General features: G+C 33.9%; 1 protein-coding gene across 2 annotated transcripts in view; it reads right to left on the reverse strand.

Annotated features, from left to right (window-relative positions):
• Positions 1-856: 856 nt before the first annotated feature.
• STK17B (serine/threonine kinase 17b) overlaps positions 857-24,057 on the reverse strand; it is a 32,251-nt gene continuing 9,050 nt past the window's right edge. For both annotated transcript variants that reach the window (XM_045480581.1, XM_045480582.1), the window contains exons 2-8: positions 23,503-23,668; positions 16,929-17,141; positions 11,126-11,270; positions 9,205-9,331; positions 7,472-7,520; positions 6,107-6,286; positions 857-4,615 (exon numbers count right to left, since the gene is read on the reverse strand). In XM_045480581.1, coding sequence (XP_045336537.1) covers positions 4,333-4,615; positions 6,107-6,286; positions 7,472-7,520; positions 9,205-9,331; positions 11,126-11,270; positions 16,929-17,141; positions 23,503-23,624 — 1,119 coding nt within the window. In that variant the 5' untranslated portion in view covers positions 23,625-23,668 and the 3' untranslated portion in view covers positions 857-4,332. The remainder of the gene's footprint in view (positions 4,616-6,106; positions 6,287-7,471; positions 7,521-9,204; positions 9,332-11,125; positions 11,271-16,928; positions 17,142-23,502; positions 23,669-24,057) is intronic.

The raw sequence follows: 24,057 nt of genomic DNA on the forward strand, positions 1-24,057 counted from the left end.
GAAAACATGGAACTTGAAAAGAAAGTGCTCACAATTTAAAAAGTTCCAACACATCAATTTTTCCTTCCTCAGACTCAATTAAGTTCTGCACAACATTTCTCTCTTATCACACTTCATACTTTTTATGTGATGATTTTAGCAATGTAGAGTTGACCCTCATTCACGAACTCGATATTTGTGAACTTACATACTTACATACCTTACATACTTACATACACACATACTTACATACCTTACATACTTACTTACATACTTACATACACACATACCTTGCTAAAATGTATTTGTAACCCCAAATTAACATGCACAGTACTTTCACAATCATTTGGAGACATGATCAAAGTGGTAAAAAATTTGAGATGCCTGACACGCGTTTCCATCTCAGGGTGAGCAAAGTGATGCTCTTATTTCAACTCTCAAACTGTAAGACAAATGCCCATTTTCTAGTCTATTTAGTGTCATGCCTTCTGCATTTTGGGCTTTTTGTTGGCATTTAAAATGTCCCAAATCATAATTTTGAAGTGCTCTGTAGTTATGTTCCTATAAGCACAGGGCTGCAATGTGCCTTATGTGTTATTAGATGAGCTTCATTCAGGTATGAGTTATAGTGCTGTTGGTGTGAAGTCAATGTTAATGAATCAATAATATATATTAAATAAGATCCTTTTAAATAAAAACCTACATAAAACAAGGTTATGCACTGATTAGTTGGCAAAAATGTTATAAACAGAAGCTTGTAGGAACCTAACCCTGTATTTCCTCTATCAATGTGTTAGTATTCACTGGAATAGAACTACAGTAAGTGATGTGATTGTATATAATCAGATTATACATTTCTTAAAGAATCCCTTATTCATCTTTTTTAAAAAGTCAATTTATTTAAACTAAAAACAAAGACACAACAGAAACAGTTCACCCATTTCTGGGTAAATAAAAATCCCTTATTCATCCTTATGCAACATGTAGTACACTGCCACTTACTAACATTTTCTGAAAGTATCTAGTTATTACCAGAGAATAGACTTGTTTTCAAATTTACGTGGCTTTTTAACAGACAGGATCTAATAAACACATATGTACTGGAAAGGAGTTCAAAAATGACATGTGTCAAGGCTCGGACCTCCAGGCAAGGAAGTTTGCTTAACAAACTCAGAAATACTTTAAAGCAAAAGACCATCACAATGTAAAAAAGCACTTTTTAATTTTAACCAAAAGGATCATTAAGTTGATATATATATATATATATATATATATATATATATATATATATGTGTATATATATATACTTTTTTTCTGAAGTATTTATAATAATGTCAGTCATATGCTTAAGCAACACAGTTATTTAATGAAAGTTAAGATGGGCAGTTGTAATTTGTGTGAAATTTACAATTAGAATTTGAACTTCTTTAAAGTCTTATAAAATTCTAAATTGATAATAATTCTCCAAATTGGAAGTCAGATAACTTAATTTTAATACAATTTGAAATTAAAGAACAATTGTTTACACAACAACAAATAAAGACAAGTTTCCAAGACGGATATAAAAATCTAAATTCAAAAATAGACAGAAGAAATGTAAACAGTTATAAGATATCAATTTACAAATGTTGTTTAGAGCAAAGCTATTCAAAGTCTGGTCCATGAGCTATTAGCAACCCATCCCAAATGAAAGAAAAAACTTGTGCCAGAATAAAAATGAACTATATCATTAATCAGCTGACCTTTTATAACAAGACTTTCTTTAAAGGAAGCAATGTTTTGATGTACCTTCTGGGACAGGCGCCTAATCTCATTACAGACTGTAGAACACATACTGCTTACTTCTTTAAAGTGCCCCTATAAATTTACTGCTCAGAGTTAATTTGACCGTGGGGAAAAAATTAAAATGACAATTGTAACTGTCATCTGTACTTTATTTTTTAATCCTATCTGTCCAAAAAGCAAAGTTATTAAACTTTATAAACACACCACAATTTAACATTAATTTTCAGATGTGTTTAAGCATTACTGACATCTGGTCACCTCAGAGGGGCTAAGATTCCTGCTTTAATGAGATACATCATCTACTTTTGATATTTGTTTTCAACCTTGGGAGAAAAAGAATAAGAATTGAGTCATTTGTCAACAAGTTCTCCCTAAATACTGGTTTAATTTATTTTCACATTTCAAACAGTGAAAATATTTAAATTAACCTTTATGAAAAAAACTGGATTTGTATGCTGTTTGTGCAACTCCTTGTTGCATTTTTATAATAAAAATTGCTAGGAAAAAAGGTATGGAAATTTACAACTCTGTGTATTCTAGTAACTAAGGGGCAGCAGATGAACTATTTTAAGATTCTTCATATTAAAAGAAAGCTGGCATAAAATATTTTTTAAGAATCAGCTTATAATTTAAAGTTCAAACATTTTTTTATTTTTAATTTTTACTATGGCATAATTCCTCTAGAAATTTAAAAATAAAATATGATCTTTTGTAAAAATCCTCTTTCACCAATGGCTTGCTATATTTTACCTGCATTAGCTTAATATGGAAGGCAAATAACTAGACAATCTACAATTTAGAAAAAACTCATCAGTTTTAGATATACAAGAGCCCAATTTAGCTTCTGCAATGGATAGTTTATTGAACCAACAAACTATTTCTTAAAGAATTTAAATGTATATTTACATGTCCATAAGAAGAGAGCTCCTTTGGCACCTGAGTTGAACACAATATAGTACAGCAAAGAATCTCTAAGAGAAAGTTGTCTAAAGACTATATATTTTATCTATCTATACATAAATACATACACCTATACATATACACATATACACACACAAGTAGAAATAACTTTTTCTTTAAGGCATGCTAAAGATTTAAAAGGAATTCACCATTTAGTCAAATAAAGTGAACTGATGGCTATTAAAAACAGTTTTAAGTTATTTGGAGTCTTGTCAAATTTCAGAAAGTTAGACTTTACAGTAATATGTAATTCAAGGGGGGAAAACTCAAGAATTTTTTTTGTCAAAATATAATTTAATTTGATATAGTAACATGATCATGAGGTAATTATCCTAACATGATAATATAACAGAATTTTTGATAGTAACCAGCTGCGAAATCATCAAAGATAACCATAAAAGGAGTAAACTTTCCTTTATTATCACTAAACAGTCACCAGCCACCCTTCTGTCCTTAGACTCTTGCATTGGTTCCAACAAAAGACCATTATAAGGCCACCCTGCAGATGGCCCTCTGCTGGGCCTCATCACTCACTGGAATTTTACCTAAGAACTTTAGAAGAGCATAGTGTCATCAGGTTTTATGATCACATCCACCTTGCTGTTGTGGACTCTGGCACTGTGTTAACAGTCTTACTGGTACTGTGATATTTTTTTATGTATACTTTTAGAACTCTGAATGACTGGCTTATATCCTAAGACTTAGAAAACATCTAAAATTCTGTAAGTTGCTGAAATAAGTCAGCATTTTCTTCTACGCTCAAATTAATAAATATGTTTGGCCACCCAAAATAGAGCACATGCAGTCTTACTTAAGTCTCTTCTACTTCAGAAATTCTGGAAGTTGAAAATCCTCTACACTTGTGTACAATCTAAGTCTCCATCTTTCAGTCCTTATTAAATCTGAAGTATGATGAGAGAGGGCAATACATTTGAGTCAAAAAAAAAAAAAATGATACCATGCTGCCTTTTTTTTTTTTTTTTCCTCCAACTTGTATAGAATATCCCTAATTGGGTTTCTAATTTCCATCTTTGCTCTGGTTAAAGGACTTGTCTCATGTAGCAGATCATATATCCTGGAAATCTTAGGCAGTTTCAAAATATTTGTGATTGAAATATTTTCAAATATAAAATATCCCACATCTATAAAAATAGTAAATATTCTTGCTTAAACTTGACATTGTTATCCTAATAAAATTTTGTCAGTAGAGGCACGTATATAGAACTTACCTCATAGAACCTATTGAATTCAAATGTCTTCGTTTTATTCAGTTTTATATCAACCATAATATAAACCCGAATCAATGTTTTCCTCACCTGTAAAATATTTTGGTAAATCCATTTGAACTTGAATTCTTCAATTAACATGTAAACTCACATGCATAGCTTTATTTTTGTCATATATTTAAATATTTTCTTCTCTGAAGAGTTAGTATCTCAGAACAGGAAACGAAATTATGCTTGTTACTAATAATTTGGCATTAAAACACTTCTATGCAAAAGTGCATTTACAAAATAAACATGCCATAAATGAAGCTACAAACCACGATCTCACATTGGAGTAGATTTCAAATTCCAAATTCAGTCCAGTAAGTCAAAGAGAAAAGTGCTAACACAGCAAATCTGAAACAAGTTCATGGGGATTGGGCAATGAGTTATCAAAGCGAAATCTTTTGGAAACCATGCTGCTATCCTCTGGAATATTCTCTTTGTCTTCTCGATCACTACAGGTTCCATTACAAGAGGATTTAGAAGTTTTGTCTTCAGAGGACCTTAATGAATGATCCTGACTTTGAGAGGAAGTGGAAGATTCTTCAGGGTGAAATAAGTTTCCAAAGTCCCACTGCTGTAGCCAAGAATGAGACAGGCAGATTTCTGCTGTGGGTCTTTTCCTTTGAAAAGAAAGCATCAAGTGAAAATGGAGAACTAAAAATCAAGTGGGAAACATCTGCAGTTTGATACACTATAGACTTATTTTTTTTATTTATTATGAAAATAACACATATTCATAGTATAGAGGGAATAACAATACTAAAATTGTAGTACCTAGAGTTTCTTTAATATTGACATGTGCTGAAAATTCAATTCATCATGGAGCTTACAGGTAAGACTAGACAAAAAGCTTGAGGACATATGTTAAGCCTCACAAGTAAAAATTAGTAAAATTATAAAATTCCTTGGGTTAAAGAGATAAAGACATGAAACTATGAAGGAAAACATGTAATTTATAATCTATTATTCTGTGTTCTTAAAAGCAATACTGTTAAACCTCAAAAATACAGGCTGCTCTTGAATGATGTTTATCCAGTATTTTGAGTTTTTACATTTTGCTTTCTCTTTTGAAAATAATATGGTCAAATATCACAATTTTTCAAAAGTTAGGAAAATACCTATCTATAGTCAGACCTACAACCTTAACACAATCACCATTTCCATTACAACATGTTTTCTTAGTCTTTATCTTCATCTTTTATGATCATTTTATGTTCATTTTTTTCTGATTATAAAGAAGTAATTTACTCACTATAGAAATTTTTATGTTCGTTTTTTGATTTTAAAAACTTAATGGCTCACTTTAAAATTTTAGAACCTAAGGAAAAAACTAAGAAAATAACCAGAAGCAAGAATAATTTTACTACTATACTACTATTAAATAACCATTTATGTCCAAAACATGGCCAGTGAAAATTTGTGTGGATTTGCATTAAGCCAATAAAATAATTAGCAAACCCGTGAGTTCTTTTTCCTTAAACTGATAAGAAACTGAATCCTCCAGGAGATTAAGTAAAGGTCAGAGATAAAAGACCTGACAGCAACAAAACCAGGATCTGAGCCCAAGGCATTTTAAAGTAAATGGGGCTGCTCTGGGTTAAAGAAATGGGAGGTCAACTTTTTCTTTTCCTGCTCTGAAGTTGCCAATGAGTGAAGTAAGAGTCCTAAACCATGGTTTCAAATCCCCTTCTTCTGCAGGTGGTCAAAGAGCATTTGATTCTTAAACATTTGACAATCAGTAATTTACACTTCCCATATAACTATAATTACTTGACTACAGATTAGTCACAACAAACTCTATCGCGGCCAGCCACGTGTATTGTAAACCTTCTATTTCTTTTAGGGAATTTCAGGGTTTAGTAGCAGGTTGCGAGAGAAATAACCCAAATCTTCTCTTCACTCCAAAATTTCCTGCTGTATGTTTTGTATTTACCATGTTTGAACTTATAGATTTGGTATTTAATGATCTCTTATACCACCTCTCTTCCCATTTTATCTGAAACTTGAGAGCATACTTCTAACAATTTTATACTGTTTTAGAATATATCTTTCTTAACAGACATAGGATTCATTTTGTAATTGTACTTAAACACATTAATGTTATAACTTACTCTGGATTTTTTACTAAAAGCCTCTGGATAAAGTCTGTGGCCAGCTGTGAAACCGATGAAAATGTTTCTTCTGAATAATCTACATTAACTTGAGAAATATTGAGGTATGTTTCTTGATTATCTTCTCCCACAAATGGAGATGTATGAGTTAACAACATATATGCTATTATGCCAATATTCCTGAAAAACAAAGAAGGGAGAAGAGGGGAATTTAAAACATATGTTAATCTGAAAACATTTATATAAAGTAAAATTGATACTTGGCAGATTCCTGTCCTCAGAACTTGTAAACTATAGACTTTAATTGCTTTTCAAATTTCCTATATTATTAAAACTAAAATAACTGTGTTATCTCAAAGTCTGCCTCACAGAAAAAGAATATAAGGGGAATATACATGTTACATAATTATAAATACAATATATCAAATATATAGCATGATATCTATAGTCTGCCCTTCATTCAGACACCCTTATTGAGTACACAAAGCTGCTCAAAGGGCAGCATTTCCTAAATGGGACCCAAAGACATATTAACGATCTGTGCGACATAAACAGAAGTTCTGTGCAAACAGAGTCTGCAAGTTTAGCAAAGTACAAAATTGGATAGGTGGATTTTTTTTCATCGCAAGACTTTTCAAAGCTTTAAACACATTCACGAGAAGTCTGATGCTCAGGAGGCAGAAAAAGACAACACATACAGTGCATGTTTCCCACTTATTTAGCAGTAGGACCTTTTTTCCTTGGCAAACCCATTACAGTTCCATGGAACACAGGGAACAAGTCTAAACTCTTCCACTTGGACTATGGAGTCAGACCCCCACCATGTTCCCAGCTAAAGTTCTACTATCAATTCCCGTTCTACTCCTTATGACATCTGATATTCAAAATATGATTTTGCTTGCCACAGAAACTCACAATGCCCTAGGAATATAATCTCCTAAAACTAAACTTTTGTATAAACCTGACTTCATTTTCTCCATACCAAATACCTTTCCAGTTCATCTAGACCTAGATTAGGTATCTCCCATCTGGTGCTTGTCTACTGTTTCCTCCATGCTCATTAAGTATTTTACCTTATTACAGAACATATCACACAGTACTGCAACTATTTTCGTTTTTTATTAGACCGAATCTTCCTTCAGGAAAGGGATCTTCCTATTTATTTCTATACCTTTGGCTCAGAGCCAAAGTATTACTTAAAAAGAATGTACAGGTAAATGCCTTCTTGTGGCACAGTAATGATACTTCAAAAAAATCTTTTATAGAAAGCCTTATTATTTACATTTCTTTGGAATCAAAGAAACCCAGAATATATATTCTACCAAACTTTTAATGAAAGCATTTAGGTAACTAACAAAATCTTACCACATATCTGTTGCTGTAGTAATAGGATCATAGTTCAGGATTTCTGGAGCTGAAAGCAAAGATAAAATTCAAATTCAATACTGACAAATTTAAAAACATGAAAATTATTTTACAATTATTATATATATTTGGTATATATATGTAAAATTATAATATATATTATATATAATTATAATAATAAAACTGCTTTAATTTTAAAGAATAATATCAAATTGATAGAAATTTAGCATAATATTAATTATCCTGTGATTGGACATTTAAACATATCTAATGTTGAGCAAATTATATATATACTCAGAAGGTTCAAAAGCACAAATAATATTCTTGGAATAACCAGTAGCTATGGAGGAATGTTTTTAATCATTAAATCAATCTCAGGAAAAACAACTATGAAGAAGTAAAATTTTAGACACTGGAATCTTTTTAAAAATTGTAGTTTGATTACTCTGTTAAGAATTAGTTTGTGTTATTTTATTATACTGATTTAAGTTTTTCTTTTCAGCGTAAAGAGAATCATATATATTTACAACAACATTATGAGTAAATTATGCATTCTGGAAGGGCTTTACATTTTCAAGTAGATTAAATATCCCTCTTAGACTATCAAAAACCTAATTTCCTATGTAATTAACTTCCCATCATCTCCTTCCCTGCCAACTTTTTAAGTGCAAAATACATTGTCTATATCTTGTGATTATCATAAATTTCAAATTAGTAGAGGCCAAACTAGGGTTTATGCTTGAATAATCACTTTGCTTCACAAAAATTATTTCCTAAAGCCTAACATTTTTATTAATAAAGACTTTGAGTCATATATTTGTCAGTCTGTCCATCACACAACGTACCACCCTATACATACTTCTGTGAGCTGCGTTATCTATAATTACAATCATTTATTCTAGGACACTATAGTCCCTATTTGCATTCAAAAGTTAGTAATTTGTTTTGTTTTCATTTGGGGAAAGTCAGCTGCCTTGCTGAGTCGCACCTGTTCTGTGTAGTTGTATCTTTTCAATACTTGCATGGGGGTATCAATATAAGCAACAACAAAAAAAGTGCAAAAAGATGAATTTTATAAATTAAAATACTTTAAATTTATGTGCTGCTTCATATAACTTAAATTTTTTTCACCTGCATGATTTTATTTGTTGATATAGTACAATATTCCCAGATTATCTAACTATAGGATCTTTTTTTGACATCCTTTTTCTTCAAAATCCTCCTTTTACAACCCTAGGCAAAACCTCACATTTTTAAGCAGCAGCAACAAAAAGCAAGTAGTCCTGCTAAAAATTCTTGCAAAACTGAAGATGATGTATATTTATAAACAGCTTCAGAGTTGGGACCAGGACAGAGGTAGAAATGACATTTATCCAACACCCAGGCTTCAAAGGTAAAAATGACTGGGCCATGTGACTGCCTGTTTTCCTCTTTTTTCCATTTTCTCCTGTTCCCTAACTTCCCCTTCACCCATTTTTCTTTATGTAATAAACTGTTACACACAAACATTAACTTCTGAATTTACATGTCCAATGTCATGTGAATTGTTGTGAATGTCTCAATGGTCCTACATTCACTAAAGTTCATTTATTGTGTCATAACCAAATTTCAATGCATTAAAATACCTGAATCAAATAAATCCTGGAATTACATGCTCTAAAATATGGCTTTATAGAGATAACATTTAGTTGATAAATTTCAAAATGGTGTATAAAATGAAAGGAAGTTCTTACCTAAGTATTCTGGTGTTCCCATAATTTCCCGAAGTTCACATGCATTCCCTATTTTTCGAGACATTCCAAAATCTACAATTTTTATATCTCCAAGAGGGTATATGCTGCTTAATAATATATTCTGTGGCTAAATAAAGCACAATAAAAATTGGTAAGTAATATACAACAATAAAAGAATACTAGTCTCAGATGGGAAGTAAATTAAATGTTTAGCTATTACACATTTCATTAAGTCATTCACCAAACATCTACTGAACTACTAGTTAGCAAAAGCTTTATGCTCAATGATAAATAAAGGTAAAATTATACTCAAAGGATTCTTAGTTTGGATGAAAACAAAGTTAGATGAATATACAGATTGAGTGATTATGAGATAAACTGAATAATAAACACAAGATTACTTAATTCTGCCTATTATAAAGTCTAAGAAACTTTTGCTGTAGAGATGATATTTAAGCTGAACCTTACAGAATAAATAGGAGTATTCCAGTTAGAAAGGCACTCTAGGGAACAGCATGAAAGAAAGTATGAAGGAATAAAAAATGTATACTTTTCCAGAAACAGAAAATGGTTCAGTATGATGGTTCTGGGTCTATTAGCTTAGACAATAAGATATATTGATGCATGGAAGGTGTCACCCATTGCTTCCCAGAACCAAGAGACTTTACTGAAGTCTACTACAAAATTCCTTGCCACAGTCATAACCCAAATAGTTGCCAAGGTCCTGTTCCCAAAGTCTGTGAGAAGAATTCTAAGTCTAACTTCAGGAAAACCCAATGCTTGTTTATTATTAAATCACAGAGACATTAAAGGAGAAGAGGTAAGGGTAATTAGATCTACTGTTGTCAACCACAGGCTTTAGGATATACAAAGCCAGGTTTATTTCCCATCCCCAACCTCAAGTGCTGTGTGGTGTTACATAATACACTTGGTTTATCCTTAGCAGGAGAAAGACCCAACAGGAAGTTTGTGGGGGCATGATCATCCTGATATGTACCATATTGTTGTTTTTACAATATCTTATTGGTAGGGGACATGGCAGGGCTGCTAGGTACTTAACACTACCCTCTTCCAGAGGGGGGCCCAACACAGACAAACATGTTTTTTCTTTTGAAAATGGGGTAAGAAAAAGAAAGTCTAGTTTGAGACAAATTTTGAGACAAAGTTTGTACAAGATACCCAAATGGTGCCTAATTTGCAGTTGAAGAAAATAATTTGGAATTTAGGAGAGAAGTCTGGGCTATAGGAAAGAGAACTGGGAATCATCATTATGGTGAAAGTGGTAGTGAAGGGCAAAGGATCACATGCAAAGGGAGACAATGTAGAAAGAGAAGAATCCAATGTTCAAAAAATAAGACACAGATTGAGATTTTGGGTGGCTGTGGAGGAAAGATAAAGAGAAAGGATAATAACGTAAGAGTTTAAAATGGTATTTCAGGGCTTGAGTAAGGGGGCTGAATGGTCTGGGGGGCAAAAATGGAGGGGCCAAAAGACTAAACATCTCAAGGGAAAAATGAATGAATATAATGGGAGCAAAGAAATGAGCCTAGTGCTCATTATTAGTTAGTTATCTTCAGAGATGGAGATTAGACTAGAGTATTTTAGAGATGGGGCAGTTTTACAAGATGAGAAATCCAGGATGTAAGAGTGGGATGGGGTACAATGATTGAAGAATTAGAACAGGGAGGAATGATGGTTTTTAAGAGCCCAGTGATTAATTTGATCTGCTCGCACATGCAGTCCTCTCTTCTCTGCCAATACAAAATTAAGTCCATGTAGCACACATACACAAGTGCACCCAGTGCAGTACAGAGAGTCATAATCTGACTGTTGCTTCCTACCAAATCCAGCTTGCAATTATGCATCCCAAGAGCAGAAGGAAAAAAGATGCTGTATTACTTAAAATCATATGGTACATTACCTTTAAATCAAGATGTACAATGTTATTCTGATGTAGATAACATACTCCTTCAAGTATTTGTTTAATGAGTCTGATAATGTCATTTTCAGAAACCATTTCAGCCAGCTCAGGTAAACACAAGTTGAAAATTTCTCCACCTGCAGCACTGAAATAAAATTCAAATAGAAACTTGGAAAATCATTGACCTAAAAATGACAATTTCAAATACTGCAAAACTGTTAAGTAAAAGCTATAGCTATCTAGTCTCTCTCTATAGATACATATACTTTTGATTCTCATGACAACTATGTGGGTTATTATTCCCATTTGACTGATGAAGAAACAAGTACAAAGAAGTTAAGCTACTTGTACAAGGTAACATAGTAAACAGGAAACCAGAACCTGAGTCTGTATGATATGGGCAAAAATCTGCATTCTTAACCAGTATCTTGTACTGTAGCTTCCCAAATCTTTATTATTTTTAAAAGAATTGAAAATCTAAACAATGCTGACAAAAGCATAGAAAAAAGTCCCTTGGTTTGGAATCAAATGATATAAATTTAAATCCCAAATCTGCTATTTACCAGCAATATAACTTAGGATCAGTCATTTATTTGTCTTTCACCATCTGTAAAACAGAGTCATCACTGAGCTCAATAGATTTTTTTTTTTTAAGAGAGAGTGCAAACAGGGGAGAGGGACAGAAGGAGAGAGAGAATCCCAAGCAAGTTCCATGCCCAGTGTGGAGCCCAACACAGGGCTTGATCCCATTGACCCTGAGATCATGACCTCAGCCGAAATCGAGTCGGACGCTCAGCCGACTGAGTCACTCTGGCACCCATAGATTTTTTTTGAAGATTAAATCTAAAAAAATGCAAACCCTCCCCCACCCCCAGATGGTTATTCAAAAATTTATAAGGTATATTTAAGAACATCTCAAGTAGGGTGACTGGGTGGCTCAGTCGGCTAAGTGTCTGACTTTGACTCGGGTCATGATCTCATGGTTCATGGGTTCGAGTCCCACATTGGGCTCTGTGCTTCAGAGCCTGATGCCTGCTTCAGATTCTGTGTCTCCCTCTCTCTCTGCTCCTCCCTGGCTCATGCTATCTCTCACTTTCACTCTCAAAAATAAATAAACATAAAAAAAAATATTTAAAAAAAAGAATATCTCAAGTAAAGCATATTCTATGTGGTAAAACAGGACAGTGTCTGACATGTAGGTGTTCAATAAAGGTTTGTTGAATGAATGAATGATGGAATAGGCAGTCATTCTTCAGAGCAGCTGAAACTGAAATTCAGAAGTCTCGCTGACTGACAAGAGGAAGAAGCATGTCATATGTATGAGCAGTCATAAGAAGGAAAAGAAAAGGAAAAGAAAAACCTTTGTTTCTGAAGGTATCTATTCACAGACCAAAAAATAAAAATAACTTTAAAATATAGGAATGTGCCATAAAAGTAACCAGTTTACATATAATTTCTATCTTCTATATCCTCTAAATTTAACACAATGTATAGGTATTACTTTTATAACCAGAAGTATCCTAAGGGTTTTTTGTTTGTTTCAGTAACAAAATCAAACAAATATTATGATTGTCAGCCAATCAGATTGTCTCTTCTTTTTAGGTTGGTAAGTTGACCAATGTCTTTTGTAGGATTGCCATTTTTCCCATATAAGCAGGACACAGGTAGAACTATGGGAAACGGAAAATTAGGAAGAGGAGCTAAGAGGAGGGAATGAACAGATAACACAAGAAGCAGATTACAGAAGTCAGCAGAAACTAGAATAAATGTAAGCAGTGAGTAGTAGACAAGCAGATGATTTGTTCAAACAAGCCACCCAAGAGCAGTGACTAGAGAGGAAAAAATATCTCTATAGAGATAAAAGACACCTATATACCATTATCATTGCCCTGGAAGACATATTCAGGTACACCTCCTTTTTGTCTATTAGAAGAGTTGTCCTCTGATGGGACATCAACCAACAAATTTAGAAATTTGGAGTGTTTGCCTTCATTCGCGTATGTATTTGTATATATGTTGTGTGTGATAATAGTACTTTAGTAGAAGTACACTGTCATGTAAACCTATGTGTTATACATCTTTCAAAAGGCTAAATAAATGTGGTAAGATGTCAACAATTGGTAAATCAAACTGAAAAGTATGAGTATTGATTATACTGTTCTTTCAACTTCTTTGAAGATTTTAAATTTTGTACCAAAAAAGTCAAGGAAGAAAAGTATGTAGGATGACTTGAGGAGGGGATCAGATTGGTAATTGTTATTAGAGTAAAAGATTTCACCATTCTACTTTCACCACATAAAAAATTATGCCACCTTATGAAAATAACTAAGTCTCCCTGGCTACATTTTTACCTTTGAAATTATCTGATGTGACAATGCTACCCAAAAAGTAATAAGAACTAAACCAAATTCTTGTAATAAATTTTAGTAGGTCTTAGTTGATCTAGTAATAAATTATTTCAGGGGTGCTGGGTGGCTCAGTCAGTTCAGCATTGACTTTGGCTCAGGTCATGATCTCACAGTCCTTGAGTTCAAGCCCCACATTGGGCTCTCTGTGGACAGCTCAGAGCCTGGAGCCTGCCTCAGATTCTGTGTCTCCCTCTCTCTCTGCCTCTCCCCTGATCACGCTCTGTCTCTCTCAAAAATAAGCATTAAAAATTTTTTTTTAATTATTTTAATCCATTTATACATTTAATGAGTGCTTGCTATACACTTCAGCCATAAGGTACAGTTGTGTCCTTATGGAATTCAGTTTACTTGGCAGGGTACCTGAAATCAATTTTCAGAGTATGAACAAAATCCAACCATAAAATGTGTCAAAATTTTCTGATGTATTTTGTTGCTATTTAGATAAATCCCCCAAAGAAAATTTTATGAAAGTACTCAATGCTCCTATGTATTCATTCTCTAAAACTAGTATTCCATTACTATGTTTGAAAAACGTTAGCTCCTTTTCACATACTTCAAACGTGCAGTGTCATGCAAGTAGATAACTTTTTTTTTTCTCAAGTTAGTTAACATACAGTGTAGTCTTGGCTTCAGGAGTAGAACCCAGTGACTCATTTCTTACATATGACACCCAGTGCTCATCCCCAAAAGTGACCTCCTTAATGCCCATCACCTATTTAACCCACCCCCCACCCCCCACCCCCATCAACCCTCAGTTTGTTCTCTGTATTTAAGAGTCTCTTATGGTTTGCCTCCCTCTCTTTTTTATATTTTTTCTTCCCTTCCCCTATGTTCACCTATCAAATTTCTCAAATTCCACATATGAATGAAATCATATGGTATTGGTCTTTCTCTGACTGACTTGTTTTGCTTAGCAAAATACCCAAGTAGATAACTTTTTAAAGGTTAGATTAATCTAACAAAAATAATCACAAAATATATGAAAAATGAAATCAGACTGATAGTATCCTGGGCATTTCTGTGATTCTAATTTATTTTGAAGGTGCTATATTATACCTTAGTATGTTGTTTTATGGGAAATGTACATAGTATTAATTCTTTAATTAAAAAAATTTTTTAATGTTTATTTGAGAGAGAGACAGAGAGCATGAGCAGAGGAGGAACAGAGAGAGAGAGAGAGAGAGAGAGAGAGAAGCCAAAGCAGGCTCTAGGCTCTGAGCTGCTAGCACAGAGCCCAATGTGGGGCTCAAACCCATGAACCGTGAGATCATGACCTGAGCTGAAGTCAGATGTTTAACTGACTGAGCCACCCAGGCACCCTCATAGTAGTCATTCTTTTTTTTTTTTTTTTTTAATTTTTTTGACATTTATTTATATTTGAGAGAGAGTGAGAGAGACAGAGTTTGAGCAGGGGAGGGGCAGAGAGAGAGGGAGACACAGAATCTGAAGCAGGCTCCAGGCTCTGAGCTGTCAGCACAGAGCCTGACGCGGGGCTCGAACACATGAACCATGAGATCATGACCTGAGCCAAAGTCAGTCGCTCAACCAACAGAGCCACCCAGGTGCCCCCATAGTATTCATTCTTTTTTTTTTTTAATTTTTTTTTCAACGTTTATTTATTTTTGGGACAGAGAGAGACAGAGCATGAACGGGGGAGGGGCAGAGAGAGAGGGAGACACAGAATCGGAAACAGGCTCCAGGCTCTGAGCCATCAGCCCAGTGCCTGACGCGGGGCTCAAACTCACGGACCGCGAGATCGTGACCTGGCTGAAGTCGGACGCTTAACTGACTGCGCCACCCAGGCGCCCCCATAGTATTCATTCTTAAATGAACTACTTGCCAGTTTAACATTTTGCAAAATAAGCATTTTCATATTTATAAGTTGATTCTAGGTAATCAACTTTCCTGGTATAAAAACATACTTTTTACAAATATATAAACAAACTTCCTCATCTTTAAAATACCTGAATACTAAAATTAGGCTATATTACTTTTTGTTTTTTATTATTTTATTTTAGAGAGAGAGAGAAAGGCAGAGAAAGAGCATGAGTGGGAGACAAGGGCAGAGGAAGAGAGAGAGAGAGAGAGACAGAAGAGAGAGAGAGAGAAAATCTTACGCAGGCTTCATACTCAGCAGAGAGCCCAAGCCCCGTATATGAGCTCAGCAGAGAGCCCATGACCCTGGGATCATGCATGACCTGAACCAAAATCAAGAGTTAGAAGCTTAATAGACTGAGCCACCCAGATGCCCCTAGGCTACATAATATACTTTTACACTCAAAAAGGCAACGATGCAGGTTAACCACTAAAAAGAATTACTGTATTTATAATGCATTTTTTTCTGAAGTAAATACTTAATCTCTTTAGTTTATTATAAAATAGATTTCTTCTATAAAAAATTATCAGACCCTAAAAGCATATTAAACATAAATTTAGCTAACCTTTTCCAATTGTTGTAAATGTTCAAACACATTTTATATACATATAATAAATGTGTCACTGTCACTCATAAAGGTACTATTTTAGAGTCACATGTGAATATACTAATTAACCGGCCAGTTGGCTTAACCATGATCTACCCCATGCTTAATGTGATGAATTGTTGACTATTTGGGTGTTTTTAGCTTTTCACTGAGTTGTGGGAAGAGATATATTTTATTTCTTATTGCTACAATTCCTAACAGTTTTTCACAAGTTACACAATACTAAGTAAATGTGTTTCTTCAACAATGTGACAAGCACACCTTCACCTTCATGCAAATTCACCCTTCTATTCTCCATGAGTCATTCCCTTGGATGTATTTTTCAAATAGATGGATAAATTATATAAATGATTTCAATTCTATTTATCCATCAGGTAGTTCTGCACAAAAACTCTTCGACTTTCTATGCTATTAGCAATGAAAGTATACTTGTTTCACCACATTCCTCAAGCATTGTGATGTCATTTGGGTTTTTTTGTGTGTACTGTTTAATTAGTTTTTGTGTATATGTGAAAATATTCAAATATACACCATGTCTCTCTAATATTTTATCAACAGAAATCTTTACAAGTTTTTTTCCTAAATGTTTATTTTGAGAGAGAGAGAAAGCACATGTGTGTGTGCAAGTGGGGGAGGGGCAGAGAGACTCAGTAAGAGAGAATCCCAAGCAGGCTCCATTCTGTCAGTGCAGAGCCCAATGCAGGGTTTGATCTCATGAACTGTGAGATCATGACCTGGGCTGAAATTAAAAGTTGGACACCCAACAGACTGAGCCACCCAGGTGCCCCCAAATCTTTATAAGTTCTTGTCATACTTTTATCATTCTTGTTCTTAACATTTCAAGCCACCTTTATGCCACCAATTAAAATAAGTACTACAAATTTATTTAAATTTATTAAAGTATATACTTACTACTCCAATATCAAAATGATTTCACTGGTATTTTCATAGACTTCATGAAGATTAATCACATGAGGGCAAGATTTTGCCAATTCAAGTACGGCAATCTCGTGTAGAATCTCTGCTCGACAATCCTGTCCTCTTCTTCTCTTTTTCAGAAACTTCGCAGCATATTCTTGGCCAGTAGATTTTGATATACACTGTCTAACCACAGCAAACTTTCCTCTGGGGGGAAAATGAGGACAGTCAATTTTAACTTTTCCAAAAAGAACAATATTAACATAACACACAGTTACAACTCCAATTTAGAATTAATCCTTTCAAACAACTATGCCATTAGTTGAGAACTATGTTCTCTCAACTGAATCAAATACTACATATACTTTTATGAAATTTATATTATTATCACAGAAAAATTAAAATGGCAAATGTAAAAACAGGATAAGACATAACTGTATTTGTTCATCACTGTTAATATAATACATTATCATTGTAGGGGAGATCTCATTTGCATTCCAACTCCATGCCATACTCTTGTTATAAATGTTTGTGTTTAAATATCATAACAATCCTATATAGCAATGAAATTGTTTTGCAGAGCCCAGAGAGTATATGTATCTTAGTCTATTTCCAAAGACTGTACCTTTAAAAGGGTACCACACTAACTCTCTAATCAAAACAGCTTCCTTCCAAAATAAAAAATTAAAATTAAAGCAAAAGTGGGTATTTGGCATTTCATTGTATCAGTGTAATCGCTTTGCCTTTCAGCACCATGTTTAACAATCTTTGAAACTTTCTATCACTAATTTAGTAGTTGTTTTTCCAGTAAATCTCTTAATATTGGCCAGTAGTCTATGAAGCCTGTAACAGATAACAGAGGTATATGTATCCTACGGAGAGTATCCAGAGACACTTCATGATCAACTAAGAAAATTAATAATAGTTATCAATAGCTAAGTACAAATACACCCATTAAGGTCATGTTTATCATTTTAGGAATAAGTAGGTGTTTAGCTCTCTCCAACAGAAGTGCTCAGCATCTCAGCCAAAATTTAAATTTACACTATACTAAGTGTATAGTTGCCCAAAATCTAATTTCCCAAAGATCGAGAGCTTTTTTGAATAAGACTATTTTAAGAAACTAATAAAGGCAACTGACTGCCTACCCAAAAAAATGTACGCATGCCCTTAAACAGAAAGTTTTACATACAATTCCAGAGGGTTTTCAGACTTCAAAGCCCATCTATCGACCTTCTAAACATGAGTCCACAGGATCCAAGATTAAGAACCTATATCCTAAGGCTCAAACTAACATATGAAGTATAAATAAAGGGTCTTCAGAGAAGAACTTTTGTTCCCTAACTCTTCTTTCTCCAATTTGACTTCTAACACATGTCAGGTGCTCAGCAAGGAAAACCTGGTATTTGGGGTTGGGGAGTGGGGAACAAAATAAATTGCTTGATTGTTATTTTACTTGCTATTCTCAAGGGCCAGGATGACAAGGATTCCTACTCTTTATTTCCCACATTTCTTCAAAACTGGTGCCAGTGAAAAGGACAGGAAACCAAGCTGAAAAAGTATGCTACAATGCCAAAAGAAGTGACCAGGCTATAATTTGACTCTTCTACATTCATCAAAACATACAACTCAATAAATTTGCATGCACAAGCCTGATTCTTGGAAAGAACGTTTCATTTAAGATTTGGCATATATAATTTAAACTAAGGCACTTTCTCACCATATGCAAAAGCAATACAATTCAATGCATTTCAATGAGCATACAAAAAGGTCATCAGTCTTTGTCTTCGAACTACCCTTTATAGATTTTATACTGGATAAATCAAGTCAAACTAAGATTAAATGACTCACGAAACATCATATATGGAATTGGAGTGCCGAGAATTAAACTATGGAATGTGAATTTTTAGCTTTCTCTTCTAATCACTACAAAACAATTCCTCCCTTTAAGATCATTTTTTAAGAAGTGCAACTCACTTCTGCCAATTCTCACTCACATTTAGAAGTGAAAGTGTGTCTAAAACAGAAAGGAAATTTTGAGTTTTATACAGAAATTCACCTTGTAAAACTAAGTAAACAGAAACTAGTTAGCCAAGAAAATTGTCCATCTGAAAAAAAAAATAGTTTATACTACCAACTGTGACAATTAAGTTCTGCTGCAATTTTGTAATTACATCTATAAGCCAGAATTTTCTCAGGAACAAAGAGCAAAATTAACTGGTAACACTTTTTAACCTCATTGTTTCATGTATTCTTATGAGGCTTTTTTAAACAATCCAGTACAAAAGTGACCAAATGATGCTGGTACTTATTTATTTACCTGTCAGTGCTTACCACTGGGTAAAAGTCCCATGTAGGCAGAGACCCTGTCTGTTCTAATTACTACAGTTGTTATAAACTGTACACTTTGCTAATGCGTAACAGGAACTGAAGTATCTGTTGAATGAATGCAAGAGCTATGCACCTACTAGAATACCCTACACTGTGCTATTTTAGTTTATATCCTGTACTTAAGGCATTTATATTTTTAAAAGTTATTTGAAATTCCAATAACATTTTACATATATATAAATGTACATGCTGTTAAATAAGGTAAATATTCTTACCATAATTATCAGATGACTTAGGAAGGAAAGAGTATTTATTTCCTATTCTAAAATGTTAGTTGCAGTTTAGAAGTAACAAAAATAATCTTTTATCATAATTTTCCTGTATCAAACTTAACAGAAATATTTAAGAAAATTAAATACCCTTAACATCAATACTTAATTCATACCCTAAAAAGGCAAAGCTGACTAGATTTCCCAGCAGTGAAAAGTGCTAGTAGTTACCCTTTTGCATTCTAGAATAGACGATAAAATGTGAAAGGAGGGGGGGAGGGTGAGCCACAAAGGAAGCTGACGTTTATTTCTGCATCTGCCTCACCCTTCTAACCACAAGAAGTCCTAAGAAACCTTGCCTCAGTTGGGGGAGGGGTGGAAAAAAACATACCCAACATGTTAAAAAACAGGAACAATGCAAAGTTTTTTGAGAATAGTCTAAAACGAACTGTTAACTTTTACATATTTTCTTTTAGTCTGCTAAAGGAAAATAAATTCTTCAGCACTAACATCTTAAAATTAAATTTTAAAAAGTTGATTTAGAAAGATCAACTTGATTTAAAAGACTTTTGTAGTTCACACCACATGCTAGAATTATGTTTACATAGTTCAAAATGTAAAGCCTCAAGAAAAACAGTATTTTGATCTTAATTTTAATTGTGCATTAGTATAGGATATTAAAGTTAGTAGCAATAGTGGAAGAACTTAAAGCAAGTTATTGACAGATGAAAGATCATGATTTCCAACTGATCAAGTTTTACTAATTAGAAATACCAAGGGGCACCTGGGTGGCTCAGTTGGTTAAACCTCCCACTTCGGCTCAGGTCATGATCTCATAGTTCCTGGGTTCGAGCTCCACGTCAGGCTCTGTGCTGATAGCACAGAGTTGGGAGCCTGCTTCAGTTTCTGTGTCTTCCTCTCTTTCTTTGCCCCTCCCTGCTCTCTCTCTCAAAAAGAAAATAAACATTTTTTTTTTAATAAAAAAAGAAATATCAAAATTTACCATCTGACTCATTAGCCCATATCAATTCAAAGAAAAATGTTAGGTCTCTTTCATAAAGATATTAGAAGATGGGATATTAGCAATCTGAGTTTGTTTTAATCAGAGTCTATTATAATAGAGTTTTTGCTCTAGAATGTTAAAAAATACACCTGATTCAAGTTCATGATTGTTATTTATGATAGTACCTCATTTATAAAACAATGTAATTATTAATACTATCCTCCCCAAAGTTTAGGTTCTACAAATCTCTCAAAGGAAAAAGTATTCTATAGACTTTCTAGCCCCCATAATATCCCTTATTTTGCAAAGTTAACTTAATAAATATATGTACAGTTACTGATCAAAATATAACTTAGAAAAATGGAAAAGATCCCCTTTATTGTGTTTACTGTTCAAAGTTTTTTATATTCAGTTACCTGCTCAAAGCAGTTGCCAAACATCTTTGCAATAGAAGGAAACTTGGAGACATCTAGTCCACCCTCTCAACGAAAAGGAAATCACACAACTAAGTAGATCACACAACTTTAGATCCACAGTAAAGACAGGTCAACTGACTTCCAATTTAATGTGTTTTTTACTAATATACTACATGATGCTATATGACATATATTTGACATGGTTGTTGAAAAAAAAAGAAAGAAGACTCCCAATGGAATCGTAAGCTACCTCAATAAACCTTTACAGCATTCTAGATGTTGAGATATTGACCAAACTGTGTACACTCTAGGCCTCCTCATTTTAAGACTGACAATGAAAAATACAAGGAGTCCAGAAGAAGGTAACTGGATCAAGGAAGGCTGTCTGGAAATTAGGTCATAATATGAGCATTTAAGGAAACTGGCAGTGTTTGGCCATATTCAAATCTCTGAAGAATTTTTACAAGGACATTACATGCAGCTACAAAAGATGAACCACATCTATTGGGTAGATGTTAGTAGAGTAGAAAACAGACCCTTCTGTGCCTAAGAGGCACCCACAAAATGGAACAGATACATTCTGAGGTAATGAGTTCCCCATCACGGCAGCATTCAAATTAAGGCTGGATAAACAGCTTGTCAGGAAAAGTATAGGAAAGATTGCTGCGTAAATTGTATTAGACCACCACTGACCACCAAAGTCCTTCCAGTGCAAAGATTCTATCACTATTTGATGTGAGATACAGGCAACTAAAAGTAAAACTTACTCCTTCCTGTTATAATGCAAACAGAAATAATTACAGATTTAGAACTAAACAATTTCCTAGAAACATTCTTTTTTTAAGAAAAATTTTTTAATGTTTATGAGAGAGAGAGAGAGACAGAACATGAGCGGGGAAGGGGCAGAGAGAGAGGGAGACACAGAATCCGAAGCAGGCTCCAGGTTCTGAGCTGTCAGCACAGAGCCTGACATGGGCTCAAACTCACAAACCACAAGATCCTGACCTGAGCTGAAGTCAGACACTCAACTGATTGAGCCACCCAGGTGCCCCTTCCAAGAAACATCCTGAAAGGTTTTTAAAACTGTATCTTTCAATACACCATTAAAACACCCAGACACTTTGTACATAAAATTAAATAAATAAATATGCCAGGAATTATGAAAAATGCTTTCATATTTAGTCCTTAGTCTAATGAAGAAGATATTATCATCCTTATTTTGCAAAAGAAAGACTGCATCCAACAACTGATAAGGCTAGGACTTGTTACCCTTCCTGTAAAAGATCACCAAGAACAGAATTACTTTTCATGGTCCAGTCAACTGTTGTTTTCACACTGAGATTTTCAAAGATAAAAATCAATCATACTATCTTACTATAGATCTATCAATACAAACACAGACTTAGCAAACCATTTTAATTTAAGATAAGCAAAACATTTACCTCCAGAACTAAAATCAAACCGAAGATAGAAACTGATCACCATCTTTCAACTCTGCTAAATTTAAAGTTCAAAGATGCTGAACGTATAACATAAATATCTTAGTCTATTTTTACAACTTCCATATATATTAAAATGGTAGTACTAAATTGCAGAATCCCAGGTTGCCCCTTGGCCTTAAGGAATTTACACTCTCATCAGGCCCAAACAGGTAAGTGTTAGTGTTAAGTACAGGGTTTTACTTATAGAACATGCATTGTTTGTCATACAGAATTATACCATCAAATATGTGTTAATTCTTTTTGTTTAATTTAGGAAAAAAGAGGAGGAGACCCTCCTTATTTGTTTTGTAGCCCAGCACAATATCCTAGGAATTTTAAAAAATTTTAACAAAAATTAATAAGATTCTACTACTTCACAAATATTAACTAATTTAATCCTCATAACAACCATAGAAGATAGATACAATTATCTTCATCCCCACTTCTCAGATGAGGAAACTATAGCACTAAGAGGTACAGAAATTTAATTGAGGTCACACAGTTTGGAAATGGCGGAGCCCGGATTTGGACTTGCTTGACAGTCCACTATGCTAAGCTATCTGTTGCCATGCACAACCTCAAATTAAGAACCCTGACCTCCTATCAGGGGCTCTTAAGCTAGGTGGGATATATCATACAAGCTTACTAACTCTCTACAGATTTGATTTCCAAGTCAGTTAAAACTAGATCCTGTATAATAATAGAAGAGATGATGACTTTCTAGAATTCCAATCATTTTTTAAAATGATCAAGTGAATTTTATAAAACTATAGACCCAGAAAATTCAATATGTGAATTTATTTTTTTTTAATTTTTTTTTTAACGTTTATTTATTTTTGAAACAGAGAGAGACAGAGCATGAACGAGGGAGGGTCAGAGAGAGGGAGACACAGAATCTGAAACAGGCTCCAGGCTCTGAACTGTCAGCACAGAGCCCGACGCGGGGCTCAAACTCACGGACCACGAGATCATGACCTGAGCCGAAGTTGGCCGCTTAACCGACTGAGCCACTCAGGTACCCCTCAATATGTGAATTTAAACAGCATACATATCACACAATTTCCTTACCTTCCCAGCTCTTTAGATGTAAGTGTATAAAAATTATTAAAGTTTTCCATTCTCATTGGAGTTTGAGGAGTTGTAGTTAACAACCCTGAAATACTGCGACAATCAAATCTTCTCCTCGACATGTTAGATGACTCCCAGATATGCTTCTTTAGTCACTTATTTTTACCTATTTAAAAAAGAGAATATATAGGATATAACTTAAATGCAATAAAAAAAAAGATGTTATCTCAGATAGACAGGATGTACATTATGTTTTATAGCTCTAAATACAGCTGTAAGACACAACCGTTCCCTCCCCCAAAAAAAGAAAAGAAAGATTTTTAAACAGCACATTCTACCCAGAAGGAAGAAAAACAAAAAGCACACACACAAACTGGTATCATCTCTATGGTACTTGAACTAAGTTACTGACTTTATTTCATAATAAAACTACTATAAAAATCCTCAAACCTCTCAGATTCTTAGAAAATAGTTATAATAAAATTTTAATATAAGCAACCATTCAATTTAATTTTTAAACTGTCATTCTTTGAAGTTATACCTTCACAAAACAAG

The sequence above is a fragment of the Leopardus geoffroyi genome, chromosome C1 (genome assembly GCF_018350155.1).
Source record: "Leopardus geoffroyi isolate Oge1 chromosome C1, O.geoffroyi_Oge1_pat1.0, whole genome shotgun sequence".
NCBI lineage: Eukaryota > Metazoa > Chordata > Mammalia > Carnivora > Felidae > Leopardus > Leopardus geoffroyi.